This window comes from Candoia aspera, chromosome 1 (assembly GCF_035149785.1).
Source record: "Candoia aspera isolate rCanAsp1 chromosome 1, rCanAsp1.hap2, whole genome shotgun sequence".
In the NCBI taxonomy this organism is placed as follows: Eukaryota; Metazoa; Chordata; class Lepidosauria; order Squamata; family Boidae; genus Candoia; species Candoia aspera.
In genome coordinates this window covers 240,915,104-240,936,776 of record NC_086153.1, presented here as the reverse complement: position 1 = coordinate 240,936,776, position 21,673 = coordinate 240,915,104, and the positions used below count along the sequence as shown (strand labels likewise).

The 21,673-nt window shown below is 38.7% G+C and overlaps 1 protein-coding gene across 3 annotated transcripts in view; it reads right to left on the bottom strand.

Annotated features, from left to right (window-relative positions):
• Positions 1 to 21,673, bottom strand: part of BRSK2 (BR serine/threonine kinase 2) — a 449,278-nt gene that overhangs the window by 125,652 nt on the left and 301,953 nt on the right. For all 3 annotated transcript variants that reach the window (XM_063289323.1, XM_063289325.1, XM_063289324.1), the window contains exon 4: positions 8,790 to 8,930. In XM_063289323.1, coding sequence (XP_063145393.1) covers positions 8,790 to 8,930 — 141 coding nt within the window. The remainder of the gene's footprint in view (positions 1 to 8,789; positions 8,931 to 21,673) is intronic.

Sequence of the window (21,673 nt, the reverse complement as noted above, 5' to 3'; positions counted from 1 at the left end):
AAGCACAAAACACATCAAAAGGCTTATTTTAGCCTTATCTAGAATGCAGTTAATAATGTGTACACCACTTCCATAAATACCAAAATGAAGAATACTTTATAAATTCAGAATGAAGCATGGATTTCAAAGGATATTTGCATGTATGTGTATACCATATATATTTAGTCTGTGTGGAGGAAGAGCATGAGAAAGAAAGTGGGAGGGAAAGAGTCTATCTTGTATAGCCTTTTCAACCACTAAAAGTCAGGTAAAAGTCTAAATGGAGCACAGATCTATTTTGACCTTATCCTACTGTTCTTTTATTGACAAATAAAAATTAATCAGCTCCCAGGCAGTCCTTATTTCTAATACTTCATGCCCCTCAGCCTATATAGTGATCATTTAAGCTTTCTATAGGCTTTGTTGCAAAACTCTGGCTTTCATCTCTTCCTCATGCTTCCTCCCCACTTCACCTTCAACAAAGTGTGACTGTCTCCCATCTCTTCCACTTAACTCTCATCCATAGAAACTTCTTTCTGTTATCTGTGAGGCCATCACAGTTCAAAGACAAGGCTATCTCTGTTTGCCCCAACATGGAAAAATTGGGTTTTTGGTGTAGCCCAAAAAAGATATACCATCTTCAAGCCAGTGAACACATTTCTGCAGAATACTGAGAGTAGAGGAAAAAAAAAATCATGAGGTTGGGATTGCATTTGAATTAGCATTCTGTTTGGTACTGCCACAATCAAGCTGTTTATACGTGTTGGTTGATAATTTGAGACTATCTGAGATCCATTCCTCAAAATCTAAATGATCTATATCTAAATGATCTAAATGATCTAAATGATGTATAAACAGATATTCCTCTAGAACTTACAATTCACAGAATCATGATTAGCTATTTTCCCCCACTGCTACAGCATCCTGACATACAACTTTTAAATAATGCCTTTCCTTTTAATGGGAAAGATGCAAATAAAGCTCTCATTCTTTGCCCCCATATATAAACCTTCATACGAAATTACTATGTATGCCACCTGCATACCCCAGCAGACATAGCCTCAGGCAGTGGAAGAGGAAGAGGCTCTACAGTAGTAATTGTCATTTATCAATATTCATGCAAAATCCTGAATAGCTTTCTCAAAATACTTCTCCAATAACCTCTCATAGCCAAAACAAAAATAAGATGAAAACATAATTCTTCTACTCATTACTAGAGAGAAATTCTTTTCAATGTTCTCTCTCCCTTGTAAAAGAATTGGTATTATTTATTATTACTGAAACCTAATAAGTTTTGGCATTAGTTTTTCCACTAATCATACTTTCATTTGTTAAGATTAGCATTGTAAAACTGAAAAGGGAAAACCTACACAGAATCAGAAATTAGCCCAATCACATTCCTGTTTGGTGATGTCACAAGGGCCAATCCAGATTCTCTTAGTTGTTCTTCCTACTCGTCCTTCCAGGTTGATGCTGGATGGAGTTTTACTTTTTCATTTGGAAAATGCTTTAAAAACAAAGCCTAAAACTGGGGCTCTGCATTTATGACTCTCCACAGACTTTACTACCTTTTCCAGTGCACTGTCAGTTTGGCCATCTACAGCATGGCTGCTGCCAGATCTGGGGATGCAAAAGTCCAGATGACCACTAGACAGCAAAAAGGCCAGATCTTTAATGCTTACCTAAAGTTTTGAGTCCAGACATGGAACCCTATTCTATATTATTTTCAGAACAACTGCAAATGGAACAATATTAGCTCCATGATGCCTCAGGGGTTCCACACTGTAGCTGGGACTTGAGAATTTACCTCTAAGAATGAGAGCTTTTTTTTTGGGGTTCAGTAGCTCCAGATCAAATGTCTGATGGTGATTTCCTAATGAGTGAGCAGCCAAAATACGGTCCAAGCACTGACCATTTCACTGCTCTCATTTATTCTCAGTTTAAGTAAATTCAGATATAATCCAAGATGGGCTCTTGTACTGAGTCATTATGCTGATAGATGTTTCAAAGTAAGCCACAGGACATGCATCATTCAGAAAAGCTCTGTGCTGGCAGAATGTTTTGTTTTGATTCTGCGGCTATTTCTAAGACTTAAGATGCTGTCAAATGACTTACAATATTCAATAATCCTACCTCATTCATGGACTTTTACAGGGATTCAGGCAATGTTATCTTTCATTTTTAATGCTCCCACCTTTTCCCATTACTCTTCTGTATTTTTTTCCACAGAAAATCGTTTAAGGAGAAAAACACAACACATATTTTGAGTGATACTGCTAGAAGCCCTCTGTCTGGAAGCATCCTTATTTAAACATTCTGTGAAATGCTCACAGAAATTCACTATTTAATGCTAAATTTAATCGAATTGTTACTTATCCTATCGTATTTTTTAAAATCAAATTCAGTGATGCCTAAGATATATTTGTTGTTCTGTTAAGATTTCCAGTTCTTCTTGTTTGCTTCCCATGCTCTGCGCACTGGTATAGGAATGTCTAAGATTATGATGGTGATACCTACTGGCTTCATTGATATAGTTTCCTTCCAATCCCTAATTTCCCCTCTATTCTCATGCTTTTCCCTTTGTCTTCTGTATTGTCACCCCTAGTTCTTGCCAGTATATTTAGTCCTGAGCTACTGCCACTCTATCCCTTTTGCGCTAGTGTGAGACTCTCCTGATGAGAATGGCGAGATGCCTGCTGAACATGTCCTTCCCAGTCTTTGTGAGATGCAACCTGTCTTTTGCCCAGAGCCTTCCTTGCAGGTAGTTCATTGTTTAGGAGCCTAGACAAAGCAATTGGTTTCTAATGAACTAGAACTGATTGGCTGGCATTTTTCTGTTTTGAGTATTGGCCAAAAAAAGGAAGTGTTGATTGGTTGGCAGTTCCTACTATGTAAACCTATCTGACCTACATAGTATCCTGATCTCTAAAATCTGGAATGGCCAGAATAGTGGAAAATGGTCATAACAGTATGGAATAAGTAGAACAAGTAAATTAGAATTGAAGGGGTTTCAGGATGGTCAGCTGGATGTGCTTTACTATACTTTTACAAGAAGTCTGATTTATTTGACTTGACTTCATAATGAATTAAAAATTCAACTTGAAGGCTAATTTGCTTTCTTTCCAATCATTTACTACCAAGTGATGTTTGAATGTATGCTAAGATTGAAGGCATCTGACACAAAGGATTTATAAAAAATGTTTTTGGAAACTCAAACAGGACTACATCCTAGACCATCAATAAATAAACAGGCAAAGAGAAGTAAAAAATAACTGAAAGGAATTACTTGTTTGTTTGTTTTTCTGTGTTGGAAATGATGGAAGAAGTACCTAGCATGAGATTAAACAAGCACATAGCTATCAATCTGTTTTATATGCGGGGAACAAGCATCCATGTTCCATCATTAGCCATTGGAGAAACCTTCATTTTCAGTATAGTCATGACTGGATAACCTGGCTGATTAGACAATTTGTCATTTTGCTATCCCCTGACAGGATAAGGTCAGGCTTCATCATTTAAAAACACACATTACACTGATTTTTCTCTCCTAGGAAACTAATACTGTTCCCTCACTCCCCATTTCTTTAAAATGTTTGATAAAAATCTCTCATAAGCATCACCCTCTTGGGAACTACAAAAAGTAAACGAGACAGAATAAGGCTAGTAGTTAAATAGTAGTTTGCCTCACCAATCCAATGATCATAAAATGGAACAGGCTTCCTAGACAATTAATTCTGAGTTGATGAGAAACCACAGCAAATCATAGAAGTGGAATTCCAGCTTAGCTCTGGATTCCATGCTGAGTCAGCCAAGGGCTTACTGTCTGAATGGCTCTGGCAAGACGATGCCCCTCAGTCTCAAGTTCCCAATTCATTTCACATGACTTCACTGAAATAGTATGAACTAAGGAATGTATAGTTCACTGTATATCACCGTAGCCACAGTTATTTCTGAAAAGGACAACAGTATGATGATGTGATTGGAAGTTTCATATTTTCCAAAAGTGAGGGCAGTGGGATTTCAGCTAAACATTACCATCACAGAAAAAAACATTTGACCATCCTCTAGTATCATAGCCTCCATTACATAGAACCTGCCTAGGCAATTGTCTGGCCTAAATCGATCACCAATCACCACCTATTAAGATAAAACACTCTTAATCATATAAGGAATAACTTGCGATTTGGTCATATGGTTTGGTAATAAAAAAAATTTCACCTTGATCCAACAGTGACCAAAGAGACTCACTGTATTAAAAATAATGATTCGGATTGGACCCTCTAGCTGTTACTGATTTCTGTCAGTCCTCCCCTGTGCTCTGGTGAGTGCATCTGTGCTACCTGCTTGTTTTCTCTGAAGATAGTTTTTAGTCTACTCAATATCTAATCACCATTTTTTTCTTTGGGCTTTGGTACCACCATCAGCTACATTTTGAGTTGCAATAAGTTGCAAGTACGGGTAGTCCTCACTTAACAATCATTTGTTCAGTGATGGTTCGGACTTACAATGGTGCTGAAAAAATGACTTACAACCAGTCATTGCACTTATGACCATCACAGTGTCCCCTTGGTCATGTAATCATGATTTGGGCCCTTGGCAACCAGTTCACATTTATGACTGTAGCAATGTTCCATGGTCACATGATTGCCATTTTCAACCTTCCCAGCTGGCTTCTGGCAAGCAAAATCAGTGGGGAAGCATGTGATTTGCTTAACAACCACTGCAAAATTGGTTGTAAAATCAGGTTGGATTTGCTTAATGATTGCTTCACTTAGCAACTGAAATTCCAGTCCCAATTGTGGTTGTTAAGCGAGGACTACCTGTACTTACAACTTATTGCCACTCAAAACATGGCTGATTGTGGTTCACAATTCATGCACAGCCTTAGACTATAATTTGCCTCTAATGGCTCTCTTATTAAAACCAAGTGAGTTTACATTTGAAAAGGACTCACAAAATGATACTAATAATACTAATAATAATACTAATAATCTGGCTTCCTATGCTGTTTGTCTAAATGAGCTCTTGTCTAAAATATCCAAGTGATTGCTCTTTCTCCACCCAGGAGAAATGTGCAACTATATTCAATTCTTGTTTCAAATTTATATACAGAAGCAATTCTGCACCAAAACACAAAAGCAACAGAAAATAATTTCACTAAGATAAAGGGGGTACACCAAAGCATCACAGGAAAATAAGCAGGGGGCACAGGGCAGATCACTTCATCCCAGGCAGGAAAACTATACTGTCCACTGGGCAAGAGGTTAATTTTTCTGTCATTGCTCATATTTGTATCATCTGAAGCTTGGAGAAAATTTTCTGTCCTGAGCAAATTCAACTGAGCAAGCAACCTCTAGAAAGGTGTAAAGAGACATTCCATGTTTTACTCAATGTTGGAACTGCAGCCCAGTTGCAAATTAAGGGCCTTCTATGAACCTTGGGAAAAAGCATCAGTTCCAACAACATGCAAAAGAAAGTGCTGATGATCAAGTTTACTTCTACTTTCATGTGGTCAAACCATATATTTTAACTTCCATTTTTATTTCTTTAATAAGGAAAGATAAAACTCATCTTTGTAAAGATCTGTTGATAAGAGAAGGGTAAGTTTTTCTTATGGGTATAACAGGGTTGCAATCCACCAAATATGTTTCCAATAATCACTGCACATGTATTAAAAGATATCAACAAAGTAGTTCTACATAATGCATTTTTAATCTCCCTATAGTTGTTAGTCTAAGAGACCTAACTCCATATGTATTCAAAAACATTTTTTCATTATACAAATCAAAACTATACAAATAACTTTACTGAGAAATAAGTGAGCAGTTATGGGTCAGTAATTATGTAGAAATCTTGTATTCCATCTGTTGGGACAACCCTCCCCCATTTTAGTATAATTGAAAAATTACTGAAACTTGTTTAAGCCAATCGAAGCAAATATTTGTAGCTCAGGGTTGAACTGTGGAGTCCTTGGTGCTCTCTGAGCCTTGTTGTTGGTAGGGGTGTTGTTCTCTCCCTGGGAGTTCTTTGATTGGGCTGTTGTTTGCTGCACAGCCCAATCAAAGAGCTCCCAAGGAGAGAACAACACCCCCACCAACACAAGCAGGGCAAGCCACGATATATAAACGGAGAGCAAGGCCCACTCCCTCTTTGCACTGAAGATGTTGCCTAGTCTGGCAATGAAACGTCTGCAAGAAAACAACAAGGCTCAGAGAGCACCAAGGACTCCACTTGTTTAAGCATAAGAGGAAATTATTTCAGTTCAAAAAATTGCATGCAAATTACAGGTTGAATCATGCTCAACAACATCCAAGTGAGTATTAATAATAGACTGATAAACTAAGTAACTCTGTACTGGAAGAGAAATAAAGACAAATACCCACAAGGAATCAAGTCAAAAATGCTGAACACCAAAAGTCACTAATCCTTAACATGAGTTTCTTTGAAATTGACATAGTTTTCTTTTGAGAGAAGGTTTAGTATGACACATGTTTATTTCAATGATTGATACGGCCGCCTACCTCAACACAGTGACTCTGGGCTGTTAACAATCCATAAAAACATACCAACAACATAACACAAAAGTAAAAACTGTAATGTAAATATCTATAGCAAAAAATCTTCACATAATAATTAAACACTTAAAAACAAGTGGCTCCTAATAAACAATTTGAAAAATAAATATCCAACCATCTGTACTGGGTCAACTAACAGCCTGACCCAATGCCTGAGGGAAAAGCCAGGTCTTCAAAGCCCTAGAGGAAGCTCACAGGATCAGAGCCATCCAAATTTCAGGAAGGATGCTGTTCCATAGGGGAGGCACCCTGACAGAGGAGACACTTCTCCTGACATTGTTTCACAGAAGGGACCCAGAGCATGCCTGATCTGGTGGGATGAACAACTGTTTAAACTGAAGACAGGTGGCCCCACAAATAACTTAGTCCTGTGCAATGGTAAGCTTTATAGGTGAAAACAAGCATGCTGAATTGCATCTGGAAACCTACTGGGAATCAATGAGGTTCATAAAGCAGTGGTGTGACCAAACCTACAAGTGCCGCTGGACTCTGGATCAGCTGCAGCTTCAGAATGCTCTTCAGGGGCAGCCTACATAGACTGCATTGCAATAGTCCAACCAGGAGAGGATTAAAGCATGGGTGATTAGGAGCAGATCTTTCTGATCCAACAGTGGGAGCAATTGGTATACAAGATGGATTTGTGCAAAGGCCCTCCTGGCCATGGTCCTGGCCAAAAAGACCCCTAAATTGCCACAAACTCTTTCTGGTACCACCTTATCCAGAATCTGGGAAATCTCCAGACCTGGGATGCCCTAAAATGCACAGCCTGGTCTTGCTATGGTTAAGATGAAGCCACCATCCAGACCTATCCAGCCTCCAGACATTGGGAAAGGCATCACTTGGGCAGAGACGTACAATGATGTACTTAACCTCATGCTGACAGATGACCTTACCCAGCAGTTTCATGTAGACATTAAATAGGAATAGATGGAAAGTAGAGCTCTGAGGCACTCTGTAATGCAGGGATCAAGATCTGGATTTCTCTCCCCACCAACACCAACTGGAACCAGCCTTGAAGGAAGGAGAATTGTGTCTCCCCACTCCCAGCCTCCTAAGACAGTCTAGAAGGATACCATGACTAATGGTATTGAAAGCCACTGAGAGATCCAAGAGGGCCAGAATGGATGCATCACTCCAGTCTCAAGCCTTCCAAGAGTCATTGGCAAGTGCAATCAGTGCTGTTTCAGTAACTCAGACTGAAGCCCCACTGAAAAGAGTCCATGTAATCCCTAAAAATGGAAGGTTGGAAACCATATGTAAATTCTCCAGTTCCTTTGGATTCAGCATGGCTTCTTGAGGAGAGCCTATTACTCTGGTAGTAAAGTATTCAGTATTTCTTGACCCCTATTGCATCAGTCAAATATTGTCCAGCAGCCCGGAACCCATATACAATTTTTGAAGGAGAGATCAGATGGTCATCCTTCAGGATGCTTTGCCAGGTAAACACTTGCATATTTATATTTGTTTAGGCCTTGACTCCATATTGGCAGGACTAGAGGAAGGAAGTAGTGCAGTGTCTTATAAAAGGAACTGGATCCTGATGAAGTAGAGAGGATTCTCTGTGGCATGAACTTGCAGGTTGGATCCTTGCCCCTTCAGGAAGCAAGGGGTCTGCGGGAGTGGCTGCATTTGGAAGGCGATCAATACTTCTTTAAAATCTGTATGGCATTCAGTCCATCTTTTTGCAGAGCATCGAAGACCTGGCTATTTAAGAATGCACTAAGAGATTAAAAGCCATGGCTATGGATTGTTTTAAACTTCATGTGTGCTTTTGTAGACTCTTTTTTTATATTATTACTGTTATATCTGTATTATCATCATTATTGTTATTTTATGACTTTTTATTTGAAAGTTAGTCGCCTGGAGTCTCTGGCATATAAATTTTAGTCAACAAATAGATAAAATAAACATTATAGGCAGAATTTGTTCCCTGAGAACAAGTAGTAATTGTCAGTATACTGCAGTGAGCAGGAAGGAATGCGGAAATATGAAGTATTAAGAAAAGGCCACGATCCCAAGTGACTGCCAAAGAATGAGCATTCTCAGTGGCTTCCCAGAGTCCCAGAATGTTTAATGTTTACTGATAAACTGAACATAAGAAAAGGGAAGGAGAGGAGTGAATTTTGTCATTTGAGCTTATGATATCCTAGTGAAAGACATACGTGAATGGTTGGTTCCCTACTCAGAAGAACTCCTGGTTGTTGAAAGTCATGTGTCCTAATCTATTGTACTCACCAGATTGAATGACTATGACAAAAGTCTAACGCGGAAATAATCTGTCGGAAGAACTTCCTGGCCTCTTTTGGCGTTAATCTTCCTTTCTTTACCAGATAATCGAAGAGCTCTCCACCTGACACGTGTTCTAGCACCAAATATCTAAAACAAGAGAAAAATATATTTTTTTAATGTGATCAAGCATATGTTTGAAAACATATACAGAGAAAGTAATCTGCATAATAACTAATAAATACTTCTATTTAAACTGCATTGCAAGAACTTTTGAAAAATGGTCCTCTTGAACATTTTTATCAGGGCTCTTAGCAACTACACTTTTGGAGATCTTACTGTTTCTCAAGTACAGGCTTATCAAATAAAATTAAATTACTTCTCTGTTTTCAGCATCTTTTACTGATTGATTTCCAGTGCTGTGAGAGAAATTCAGTGTAAAAATATAGTGGAAAATAATCTAAATGCAATATATTTTCTAAAAAGAACATAACAAGCATGAATATTGATACACATTTGAATTCTGTAGATGATAGCCTTGCATTACTACATGATATTTGCTGCTTGATGTAAAGGACAAAAAGACACCTCCTTGATTCCATGTACACAATATAGTCAGCATTGTGGTTGACTAACTAAGAGGCATTAACTTTTCCAGGCTTGTAGAACGTAACCTTAGGAGATACCCAGCAAGCTGAGCAGACATTCTGTCTGCTCCCTGCCCAACATCTGCCATCTGAAGCATCCGTGTCATTCTGCCTAGCAAGAGGCTCAACCCCTGTAAAGCCAATTCCTAAGCAATCTTGAGTGGAGAATCCTGCCCAGAGTGGCATGTCATAAAATATGATCACAGGTCTTAGATATAATCCCTTTTCTTTATATCTCTGCAGTATAAACCAGAACTAAATACCTCATATTATGGTTAGACATTATATTTTCTTAATTTTTCTGCCACGGAATTCTACAGAAAGAGATGTTTGTCCACTTTTTCGATCCAATTCATCTGGTAAATCTAATTCTGCATCCAAAATTACCTTTATAATTTGGGATTTAGAAAACACATAAATGCTCATGATTGGACAGGATAAAACCATCAGACAAGATTACATGTAGATTTACAGCACAAGACAAAGATAGATACAATGGTAACTTTAGAAAGATGTGATAATAAGTAGTCAGAGTTCCTGATTGCAAACCCAGCATTTTTGTTTGTCTCAGTAGTAGCACAGTTTTTTTTAAAACTCAACTTTCTTATTAAACATGCCTCAACACACACCAGCAACATCTTGGGTAAAAAGTAAAACCCAAAGATTCTCTGGGAGACAGTGATAACTCACAGGATTGTTTATTATTGTTTACCACCTACAGTATCAAAGTCAGGAACAGAAACAAATGGAAGAAGAGATTTTGAAAATGGGGTGCTTGTGCCTCCTCAGGGGATGGAAAAAGAAAAAGAAAGAATGCATTCTAGCTTACTAACATGAGGAGAGTGAAAGATTTGTTAGTTAAGCAATGCTCAAGATAGAGGAGCTGATGCACAAAGGAGGTTATGTAAATAAGGCAACATCCCAAGTACACTGTTCCTAAATTACTAATGCGCCAGAGACGCTAACAGAAACAGTGTCTTTGCATTGAGACAATTATGTTTAAAATTGCCTCTACCAGATGGCTTTGATTAAACAGTGTTACTTTAATGCCCAACTCCTGCTCGGTGCTCTTGTTATAGGAACACAAATGTCAAACTCATTGGAATGGGAATAGAACATACTTACCAAACACTCCAAGCTAGATCTATTAATTACAGGTTTATTACTTTGAACCTTGCAGTCTTTGCTGAAGACATATATACACATATTTGATTAACCAAGTTGCAGAGCAGTTCCCAGCATGGGAGATTCCACCTGGGTTGCCGAAATAATTACTAGCATTGCTAATTTTGATTTACTATCCCTTTAAAGATGATTCAAAATGCATGCAAGTCTCAGAGATATTTCTTTCTGACCTATTTCTCCTTACGATATAGAAAGGATTATATCTCCCTCAAACAAACAAACCACCAAGACTGCATTGTGTGAGTTGAATCTTAAATTACATTACCTAGAAAAGATGCACCCTTTCCTGTGCCGTTAACAATGCTCTGCTGAATGAACAAAAACAAAAGGTCAATGTCCCTCTTCCCAAACAAAAAACCCATCTTTTGAGGGAAGATCTGTCTGTACCTGTCAGAAGGCAGGCAGAACATTATTAAGTGAAGCTCTATTCTAGTATGAGACACAACTTTCAATCAATGTGTGAGCAGGGATCCTCTAATGCGGTCTCCTGCATAAATGGGGAGAGCATCTACCTGGGGGCCCTTTGCACATATAGCTGTACATGATGTAGCTCTTTTCCTGGATTGGTCTGCTTTCTATGTATGGAAAATAAGGGGGGGAAAGTGGGAAGGATGCTTTATCAGCCTCTTTGAAGCACTGCTATAGGTAGAGAATATTTGAATATATTAATATTTGGATGTATTCCCTAAAAAAAAAAAGGAAAGAAAAGAAACTAAAGAGGAAACAGCATTGAAGCAAAGCTTCAAAGTTCTCATTTCATAATGTTCATTCTATGAACAGTCTATCATGTCTACATTCCATAACAATAAAAACTATGGGCAGAGCTACACAATACAACTGTGTTACCCATAATTTCTTTTATGGTAAATTGATCATTGGAAAAAAAAAGGTCATAAGATCCAAGAAAAATTCAAAGGGCAACAGTTCCCCAAGTATAATTCAGATACAGGACCCAAGGACCTGATAAACTGACTCCCAAGATGAGGCCAGAAGCCTGGAAGTAGAGATTGTCCTTAGATATTTGATCCCCTTTCCCTGAGTGCAGTCTACCTGCTGCCTCCCTCAGCCCATCATTATCTTAATCTGCGTCCCTTCCTCTCTGTCCCCTTCTGAGTTCTTTTTTTTAAAGTAGCTTTTATTAAAATATTTTACATACATAATAAGAAATACATTCAAAGGAAAAGAATAGTAAAGTAAATGTGAAAAGAGGCAAAGAAAAGAAAAGAGGCAAAGAAAAGAAAAGAGGCAAAGAAAAGGGAGATAGAAAAAAGAAAATGAACAAAAACATGAAATATATCTATATTTATATCTATATCGATAGATATAAATAAAAAGAAGTGGCTTCCGATCTTCCTCTAGACAGTTATACATACAATTTTAATCAAACTTCTTAAGATTACATCATAATTATTATTTTTAAAATAGTTTTTATTCTATCCCCTTCAGAGTTCATGGTCTTGGACATCTGCCTACACTTAATGGTATCGTTACTAAGCCTCCTCCTATGTTCCATCTCCATTAAGATTCCTACTCTGCTTCTAGTTCAGAGGAAAGAGATGTATAGGAAAATAAAAGTTTTTCTACAACTAAATTCCTTTTAGGAAAAAAAAATACTACCCTTAGTTATTTTCTACAGAATCCATAATAAAAAAGGGCCCAGACCACATTGACATATTACAACTATTTGATTATGTTTTTCCTATGCCATTTTATATTTATTAAATAATCTCTATTAGATATTAAGTTCCTTATTATTGGTGCAGCATATAAATAATTCAACAGTTATATAAATTCTTATGGCAGGCATGAATTTTTAAATCCCAATTTGGTACTGAGCCAAGACCTCTTCATTTTAAAAACTGAGGAGGGGGAGATCCTGCTTTCTTCTAACAGAAAATAAATGCCTGTGTGCCTGCATTTAACCAGCTACTGTTTATCTGAAGGAACGGTTTAAGTTATATTCCTGCTTAGGATGGGATTAAAATGGTGTGTTTTTCTATTGTTGAAGTCTTTAAATCTTCAAGCCACTGTGAATGAAAGACTTTTTGAATGTTACTTTGCCTATTATTTCTAATATGCAGTCATGTATGATTAAAATCCAGCTAGAGTGATGTCTGCTCCTGGATGGATAAGCTGAATGTTCCAAGCCATTGTTTATCAGTCTTTCCTTTCAGAGAAGCCCATTTGCTTTGTGCTACTACCCAATTATTTGGAACTTCTAGCAGTCCAAATGCATTTGTGAATGTTAGTTTATGGGAGGGTTTTTGTTGCTGTTGTTCTATTTATTGAGAGGGAAGCAGTTTGAGCCATACTTGGCTTCCGCTAGAGTGTTCCTTTAGCTTTTCAGGCAGATTCTTGCTTTTATTACCTAATATGGTGATTCCCAGATCAATCTCTCAACTAATACATGAGTTGCTTCCGTGTCCCTTTAGGTGGTCCTCTATGTATTCACACTGATGGGAAACTGCACCTGCAGTATACTCTACTGAAATCTTTTAAAGCTGACTGACTTTTGATGGAAGTAACCCCTGTATATTCCATTCAATTCCCATCTGTTCTTTCATCCATTCTCCTCAATTCTGAGGCCTGACATCATAGTAACTAGAAACCAAACATGTCGGCTCATAAGAAATGAGGAAGGATGGAAGGTTCATATAAGTACACAGATGAGCACTCAAACTTAATTACAGATGGACATTTTTTCTTTTTCTTTGTGGTTTCGGTGCTTCACGCTGATTGGAAAGTAACAACTATATGAGTGGTAGAGAACCGGTGTTAAGAGATGCCTGAAGACAAGATCGCTCTACCACATAAAGCATTTTTCTGCACTCTAACACCAAACAATAATAATTAATAAAGGGTTGCAGCTTTACATGGATTTGGGAGCAAATACTCTCTAATGAATGCGGTAGACACCACCAATGCCCTGATAGAATAGCTCTGTAGATGTGAAAAGTGCTTGACTAACTTGTAAAATAAGAGATATTATCCATTTGGCAAGACATGGGAACAGGCTTTCTTTTATTTTGCCTAAACAAAAAGACTCTGGTTTTCTTAGGCTCTGTACAACTAAGGTACGAAGAAACGATTCCAACTGGTTAGAATGTGGGTAACATTTTGATTTAAATGAAACTGGGAAACTATGTTAGAAGGAAATATAAAACTGGGTACAAAATTACTTTTTTTCCTTACAGAGGGGTTTATTCTCAGAGCTAGTAATCGGCAAATTTTGTGTGCTGAGATGGTAACAATCAGAATTGTTATTTTTCAGGTAGGCAAATGAAGAGCAGAAAGGTTCAAACAGATTATTATTTAACAGAGATAAAACCTAAGATAAATTTTTGGCAGGGACTGGGATCTTTAATGCAAGTTAATAACACTTGTTACAAACATTTTAACTGTCAGATTCAAGAAAGTGAAATACCCTGAATGGAATATCAATATACAGCTGCATCTGAGAGATCAACATTTAATAAAGCTATGGATAGGCCTGTGGAAATCAGCAATTAAAAAAAAAACTTGTAGAACAGACAATCCAAAATTTCAAAGTGCCTGGGCAGTGAAGACTACAACTGTATATCTAAGCTGCCCAACCCATTATCAATCCTTTATATTACTATTGATTTACTCAATAGTAGAATCTTGAACATGACTCAGCTAGTGTAGATATTTCATCACAGACAAAAATGAAGCCCACTATAGCAGATTATCTGTCTGTTGCAGTACCCAGGTATTAGAGCCTAGAAATATGCTCTAGGGTTTAAATTGTAGGCTTTTCCCTCCTGCCTTTCCAGGACTGACATAATAATTCCCACTAGTCTAGGAACTGTTGGTTCCTGCCACACCAGTTTCATTCTTAATACAATTAAAATTACAGTATCTGCATGCCAAGAGCTTTCCAGATGTATCTTAAGTGTCCTTGACAGTGTGGGAAATTCGGTCTAAGTTTGCTGTATTCCATGTTTTGAGTCAGAGGAATTAGGGGCTTGGGTGATGGTGAGAAGATCTGTATTGTTCACTAGCTTCCGAGAGCTGCATCTTAACACACTGTGGCAAACCATGGTTATTCCAGATGCCATGGTTAAGTAGAAGTATTAAGTATTAAGGGCATTGGAGAAGGAGTGGGAAGATCCACGTTCTTCTCCATCCTCAGCCACAGTGATTTTGATGGGGTAGTCAGAGGCTTTCAGCATACTTAACACTCAAGAATGTTATTGTGGGGAAAAAAAGAAGGGACTCCAAGGAACCCTGCCTTGAGCAATTGACTGAAAGTGAGATATAAATCTAATCAACAAAAAAACCCTCTGTACTATGAATATTACCTTGGAGAAGAGGAACACCAGCTTATATGATATGCAGCAGTCCAACACTCTTGGACCCTGCCTAATGTATTATCTGCCTTTAAACTAGAGGCCCTTCCCTCTTTACACAGAAGGACTTCCATCTGGCTCTAGATCTGTGGGGGAATTCAGAAGAAGAAAACAAACCTGGTGGCACAAAGGTATCAATGTAACCATCACCTTCAGTTCTGAGCCCCATCCTCCCTCACACGGAAAACTTCTGTCACTTGAATCTTTTACCGACATCCAGATGGGGATAAGCAACAACTCATCTTCTGCCACAGAAACAGGGTGGTCCTTAGGGAGGCATGCCCGATAACCTGCTTTATGAAGAAGCATAGCTCCCACTGACAGTTTTCTTTCCAATCTACCCAATTCTCTGTGCTTTTTATCTGGACAGGCAAAATGAAGGCATTGTTCTTGCAACTGCTGTAATTAGACTGTCTCTGCAATAACTGAGTTTGATTATGCACCATCAAGTCGGTGTCAACTCCTAGTGAGTACACAGAGAGGTTTTCTCCATGATGATCTGTCCCTAACCAGGTCCTTCTGATAGTTCAGCCCAGTAGTCATGGGCAGTCTTTAACAGTATTGGCAATCTATGGATTTCCACCAAAAGACCTGCATCTGAATGCCCAGCATTAAAGACTGGGTTCTCTGTTTGTTCTGCAGCCTGCTTAATCTTGAGATTATAATTATGTTTTTGCTCTATATATGGCTTGTAGTTCTCCAATCAGTGCCTTGATTCCCACTAAATATATGCTGATGAATAGGAGATTGTCATATTAAAAGGTTGGGCTTCTTGCTGAAGTGGCAGAAGTAGCAGAGGAACAATTTTTCATCCTGAAGTTTATTTATTTATTCCTCAAATTTCTATCACCGCCCATCTCTCCCAAAAAGGGGACTCGGGGCGGTTTACAATAATGTAACTTAAGGAGATATATGGCATAAAAAGGCTGTATAGGAGTTACTGGTAGTAGAGATCTCCCAGATGAAGGAAGGAAATACCAATATTTAGTAGAATGATAATGGTGCCCTTGTGAGAACCCTCGCTCACCCTATTGGGAACAGTGATAGTAGTACTGATGGAACTGGCTAGAGTGACCATGAGACCATTCAAAGAAAACTATTCCAAGTGATTTGCATATTCTCCATTATGAGCTCCACTGGAATTAAGCTCCTTCAAAATGATGATGATGGGCCACTGTCCTAACAGTCAGAAATCACCCTGAGATGAGGAGTAGGTCTCTAGTGTTTATTACTGCTACATAAAACAGAATCCTAACAAACTGAAGCAGCGTGGGAAAAACCCAGACAGATAAACCCCGAAAGTTAAGGCGGGTCTGATCTGTGTCTCTTTGAAAGGCTGCTTAATTCCTCAGTACTACGCATGCGTTTTCCCCCCTGGATAGGGGCCCCCTCCTGCTCGCCATCAGTACTCATGACAGCCACAATATTTGTGGATTGTCTATATCGAGATGATTAGTCCCAGGTCTCTCTAGAGCTTTATCTTGAGTATGTACTCCAGGTGGGAAAGAGAGCTGAATCAATTGGATAATCAATTCTGTAGTTCAGGATTGGGTTACAAATACTGGGATACAAACATTGGATGAACTGTCTGGTGATGCAATATACTGTAGGCTGGGAGATATCCTGACTTGTCTCCATGAGAAGTGGAATTGTAAGCTGCAATGTTCCCAACACTGAATGAGAGTGACCCTGATCTGTGTTTCCTTTCCCTCCTTCCCTTTCATCTTTTCCTTTGTGTTTACCAAGACCCAGACTAATTATTTCATTGGTTTTTCAGTTTACCCAGCCCAGAATTTAGCAGGAAACCAGGAGTGAGAGACAGAGAACAAAGAATGTCTTGTCACCAGGTGAAGCCCAAACTATGATTTTGATGTCAAGGTAACAGCTTGACAAAGTAGGTGCTGAAATCTACTCTGAAAGAGCGTGCCAGTCTCTTTCAAAAGAGTGAGTTCATTGCAGCAGAATGGGAGGCTTGACAGCATCTATAGCTTTGAGCATTTATTCCCAAATGATGTCTTTAAACGGGATGAGCAAGTATAACTAGCCTGTTTAGTAAAGACTTGACCCCGAGGTCAGAATTATGCAATATGTTCCTCTTCCAATAGACCATACAGACTGAAGATTCACCTTGAGGAGGAAGTTTATTGCCACACTTCACACAAGGCTAGGGTTGAGTTTGAAGCCAGAAAATACCCACAGGCAAAAGCAAAAGGAGAAATAAAAAGGCAAAATGAATCGAAGAATAATTGAATTGACAGGGAGAAATAAAATTTAAAGAAAAAAAGATGTAATAACAAAGGAGGGAGCAGAAAACTCCTGCTAAAGAGGGAAATGTTCCTGAGATATTGCCATTGTGGCAGTTGAAGAACTGAGGAAAATGGGCTGATCCCTCACTAAGTGGCATACATAGGCAGGGCTCCTAGATTTCCATGTGTGTGGTCTCTCCTGACTGTGACTCAGGAGAGACCACGATGATAGGAATGTACCACCACAATCCTTCACAATGACGGAAATAATTAAAACATGAGGGAAGCATTTATGTATGAAATTAGCCTATGTGCCAAGAGAAAAGAGCTAGTTCCCTCCACAGAAGAGAATGGTTCCCTGTGTCAAATCAGAATTTTGTTCATGCAGGAATTTGAATGTTTGACTGATCAACTGTATAAGCTTACTTTAGAATGATCATGCACAACATTTCTTTATTCGTTCTTGAAAAGGGATACTTAGTACAATTATTTCAAATGATGATATTCTTGAATATAAGCAGTACTACTAAAGTGTATTTCCTTACCAAATAAAACTGTTTTTCAGTAGCAGTTACAATGTGTTTCTATGTGAGAACTGAATGTTTGTTTTCTTATACTTAGGTGCTTCTGGAAGAATTAGAATTAATATCTATTTACTTCATAGAGATATTTCCATAAGATACTAATGGAGCCATGGTTTTCATTTACATGGCCTCCCACACGAAGGAGCTGGCTTTTTGCTGTGTTTCTGCCAATAAATTTAGCATACCTTCAGGATTTATATATTGCTGTAGTCTAACCAGTAATATATTTTAATCCAACCCATTATGGTTTTGTGTTATATACAAACTAAGCCATTATGGTTTGTTCAATAAGCCATGGTTATTAGTGTTATGTATGAATGCAGCCATTACTTGGCAGGTACCTAGTGTAATGCATTCAATCTGCATGATGGAAAAACTATTTTCTTAGAGATGATATATGCATGCAGCAGAATTATATACTGAATTTTTCCTGGACATCATAGATTAAGGGGAAAAAAGGCAGATAGAACTGACATATTACAAAAGGGACTAGTAGAGCTCTTTTCCTTGGTACATTTGTTTTCTATGCAAAGACAGTTAATTGGAAAAAGCATTTAACTTGAGATTTCTGCATTTGCAGTCTGAGTCAGCAAACTTAAGAACTGGATTCTCTTGCATGCTTAGATCTCCTATTAGTCAATTTTTCCTCCATAAATTTTGGAATGGAATGGAATGGAAAGGAAAGGAAAGGAAAGGAAAGGAAAGGAAAGGAAAGGAAAGGAGAATGGTATTTTTAATTTTCCCCCCCCTCCAGATGCATTTTCACTCTTAAACTAACTGTGGAAAAAGGATTGATTCATGACTACATTAGGAATCCACTCAACCAAAGCTCCTTGTCACAAATTAAATAATAATCCAAAAGTCAAACATGATTTGTGAAATTAACATTTATCAAAGAAATACTCCCCGTGCTGCAATGTAGTCTTTGGCATCTGAAATATCAACCATAATTCATAGTACGCCTAAGAAACCATGCCACCAGCACTCCAATTAAGACATGATGTTTGATGGAAAGGGGATTGACTAACCTGAGACTAATTTGTAAAGGGCAGAAGATTGTGCTGTGTTATATTTGCTAGTAACATCATCGTCCCCCTCTTAAACCTGAACTTTACAAGGTATGGAATTACTGACACAGAGCCTTTCACCCCTCCACAGTCATACTCCATTACTGTATTATCCAAAACTCATTAACTGATGTATTAGATTTCCACATTACCAATCACACCAGCTTGTTTTAATAACAAGCAATGGCCTTTAGCGTAAAATCTGTATAAGTTTTTTAAAATTATCATCATCAATCAAATAGCAGTATTTTTATACTTTGACAATAAATGTCTTTCATCTTAAGATTCTGGGATACAGCTGTCTGAGAAACATTTTATTATCCCATCTTACAAAGAGATAAGCTGAGACTTCAGCACCCCAAATCCTTAGATTTGCACAACTCTTATGCAGTGCTATCAGGTCTGATTGACAGTTTGACCACAGTGCATTTTTCAAACATAATTTGATCATCTACGGACTTTGTTTCTCATTCTCATCTCTCACTACGATTTCTGTCGGGGATTAAAAGATATTTTGAGTAGCACACGCCAGTCAGTATGGAGAAGATCTCCTATCCCCTAAATCTAATCAGCAGCAAGCAAATGTCATATATGATGATAAATCCCAAATAGGGCACTGTACATAGTGTCAATCTAGTCTGTTTTTGTGACTGTGGAAAAAACACCAGAAAGTATAGTAAAGGTAAAGGTTTCCCTTGACGTAAAGTCCAGTCGTGTCCGACTCTAGGGGGCGGTGCTCATCTCCGTTTCTAAGCCGTTAGAGCCGGCGTTGTCATAGACACTTCCGGGTCATGTGGCCAGCATGACGACTCGGAACGCCGTTACCTTCCCGCCGAAGCGGTACCTATTGATCTACTCACATTTGCATGTTTTCGAACTGCTAGGTGAGCAGGAGCTGGGACAAGCAACGGGAGCTCACCCCGCTGCGCGGTTTCGAACCGCCGACCTTCCGATCGACAGCTCAGCGGTTTAACCCGCAGCGCCACCGCGTCCCCCCCAGAAAGTATGGAGGTACCTTAATAATAAGCACATTTATTGTGGCATCAACCTTTGTAAAGTAAAGGCCAGTTAGTCAGAAGCACCTTCTAACATTGCCAGGATAGCTCTGTAGCTGCTCTGTTGTACATGGATATGAGGAATCTTGATTCCAATCTGTGCTCAGTTGCTATGATACAGCGTAACCTGCTTGATAGGGTCACTGTGACTGTAAGGCTAATTATTAAGCAATTGAAAAAGACACGTTGCAAAGCATATTGGTGTGAGCGAAGCGTGTCTCCTCAAAGCAGTAGAGCAGCTTTTACTAGTGGAAGGTTTTAAGACTGCTACAGAACCTTTCTGGGTGGTTATACATCCATTTCAGTTTGCTGGCAGACACCACAGAAGTGCATGCTATCTGTCAGGGAAAGTCTTCAAAGCAGCAGTGCCAAATTTCCATAGGAGACAGTTACGTTAAGGAAGGGCCCTTCTCTTGCAAAAGGCCTCTTTCAAATGCTTTGCACAATCCTACTAATCAGATTCCAGATTAGACTGTTATGGTGCAATTACCTTGCTTTATTCACAGAACTTTACAAAGTCAGTAAACCCCGTCTTCCATTTGGATTTTTTTTTCCTACTGCTACTTCTCTCATTTTTCTTTCCATTAAAAAAAATCTATTAAAAAAAGAAAGGGGACCTCCCCCCCACCCCAAACTGTACTATTTTGATTGCTAGGAGCCTCTTTCTGAAGCACCATAAGGCTATCATTCTGCATATGGATATCTGTACATCTCAAAGAACTTAATTCTGAATTTGGGGTGGGGGGCGCCTTCAAGTCAGACTTGGCTCCTGGCGACTGCCTGGACAAGTCCCTGAAGTTTTTTGGGAAAGATTTTTTCAGAAGTGGTTTGCCCTTGCCTCTTCCTAGGGCTGAAAGAGGGTAAGTGGCACAAGGTCACCCAGCCGGCTTTGTGCCTAAGGTGGGACTAGAATTCACAGTCTCCCGGTTTCTAGCCAGGTGCCTTAATCACTACACCAAACTGGCTCTCTAATTCTGAACAGACATGCCTAATGTTGTGCTTTTAATGCACTACAGTAGTCTGTATTAGGAGAAGCACAATACAAATGTCAAAATAACATTTTAATTCACTGTGACTAGCACACTTCACTGTTTGTTATTTTCTCAATACTTGAAAAACCTCCCAAATAAAAAAAATACAAATACATACAATTGAAAACTATATTGTATAACAAAATTATCAGTCCAATTTAGAAAGTAACTTGGGGGTAATATATAATGATAGCATAGCTTCACAGACTTTCTAGGCCAGGACAATGGATTAGGAAGGAATACACCTATATATGTTTTAGTTCCTTATTCTGACATTAGAAATATTTTTACTGGGTGACCACCTATTCTCTCTCTAGATTTCAGTTACTCATTTACAGATTATACAATTTTTTACAGTACAGCAAACATAGTAAAGCTAAAGGTTTCCCTTGACATTAAGTCCAGTCATATCCGACTCTAGGGGGCGGTGCTCATCTCCGTTTCAAAGCCGAAGAGCCGGCGTTTGTCCATAGACACTTCCGTGGTCATGTGGCCGGCATGACTACACGGGACGCCGTTACCTGCCCGCCGAAGCAGTACCTATTAAACTACTCACATTTGCATGTTTTCGAACTGCTAGGTTGGCAGTTGGGACTAGCAACAGGAGCTCACCCCGTCACGTGGATTCGAACCGCTGACCTTCCGATCGGCAAGCTCAGCAGCTTAGTGGTTTAACCCACATCAGCAAACATAATAGTGTCATAATTG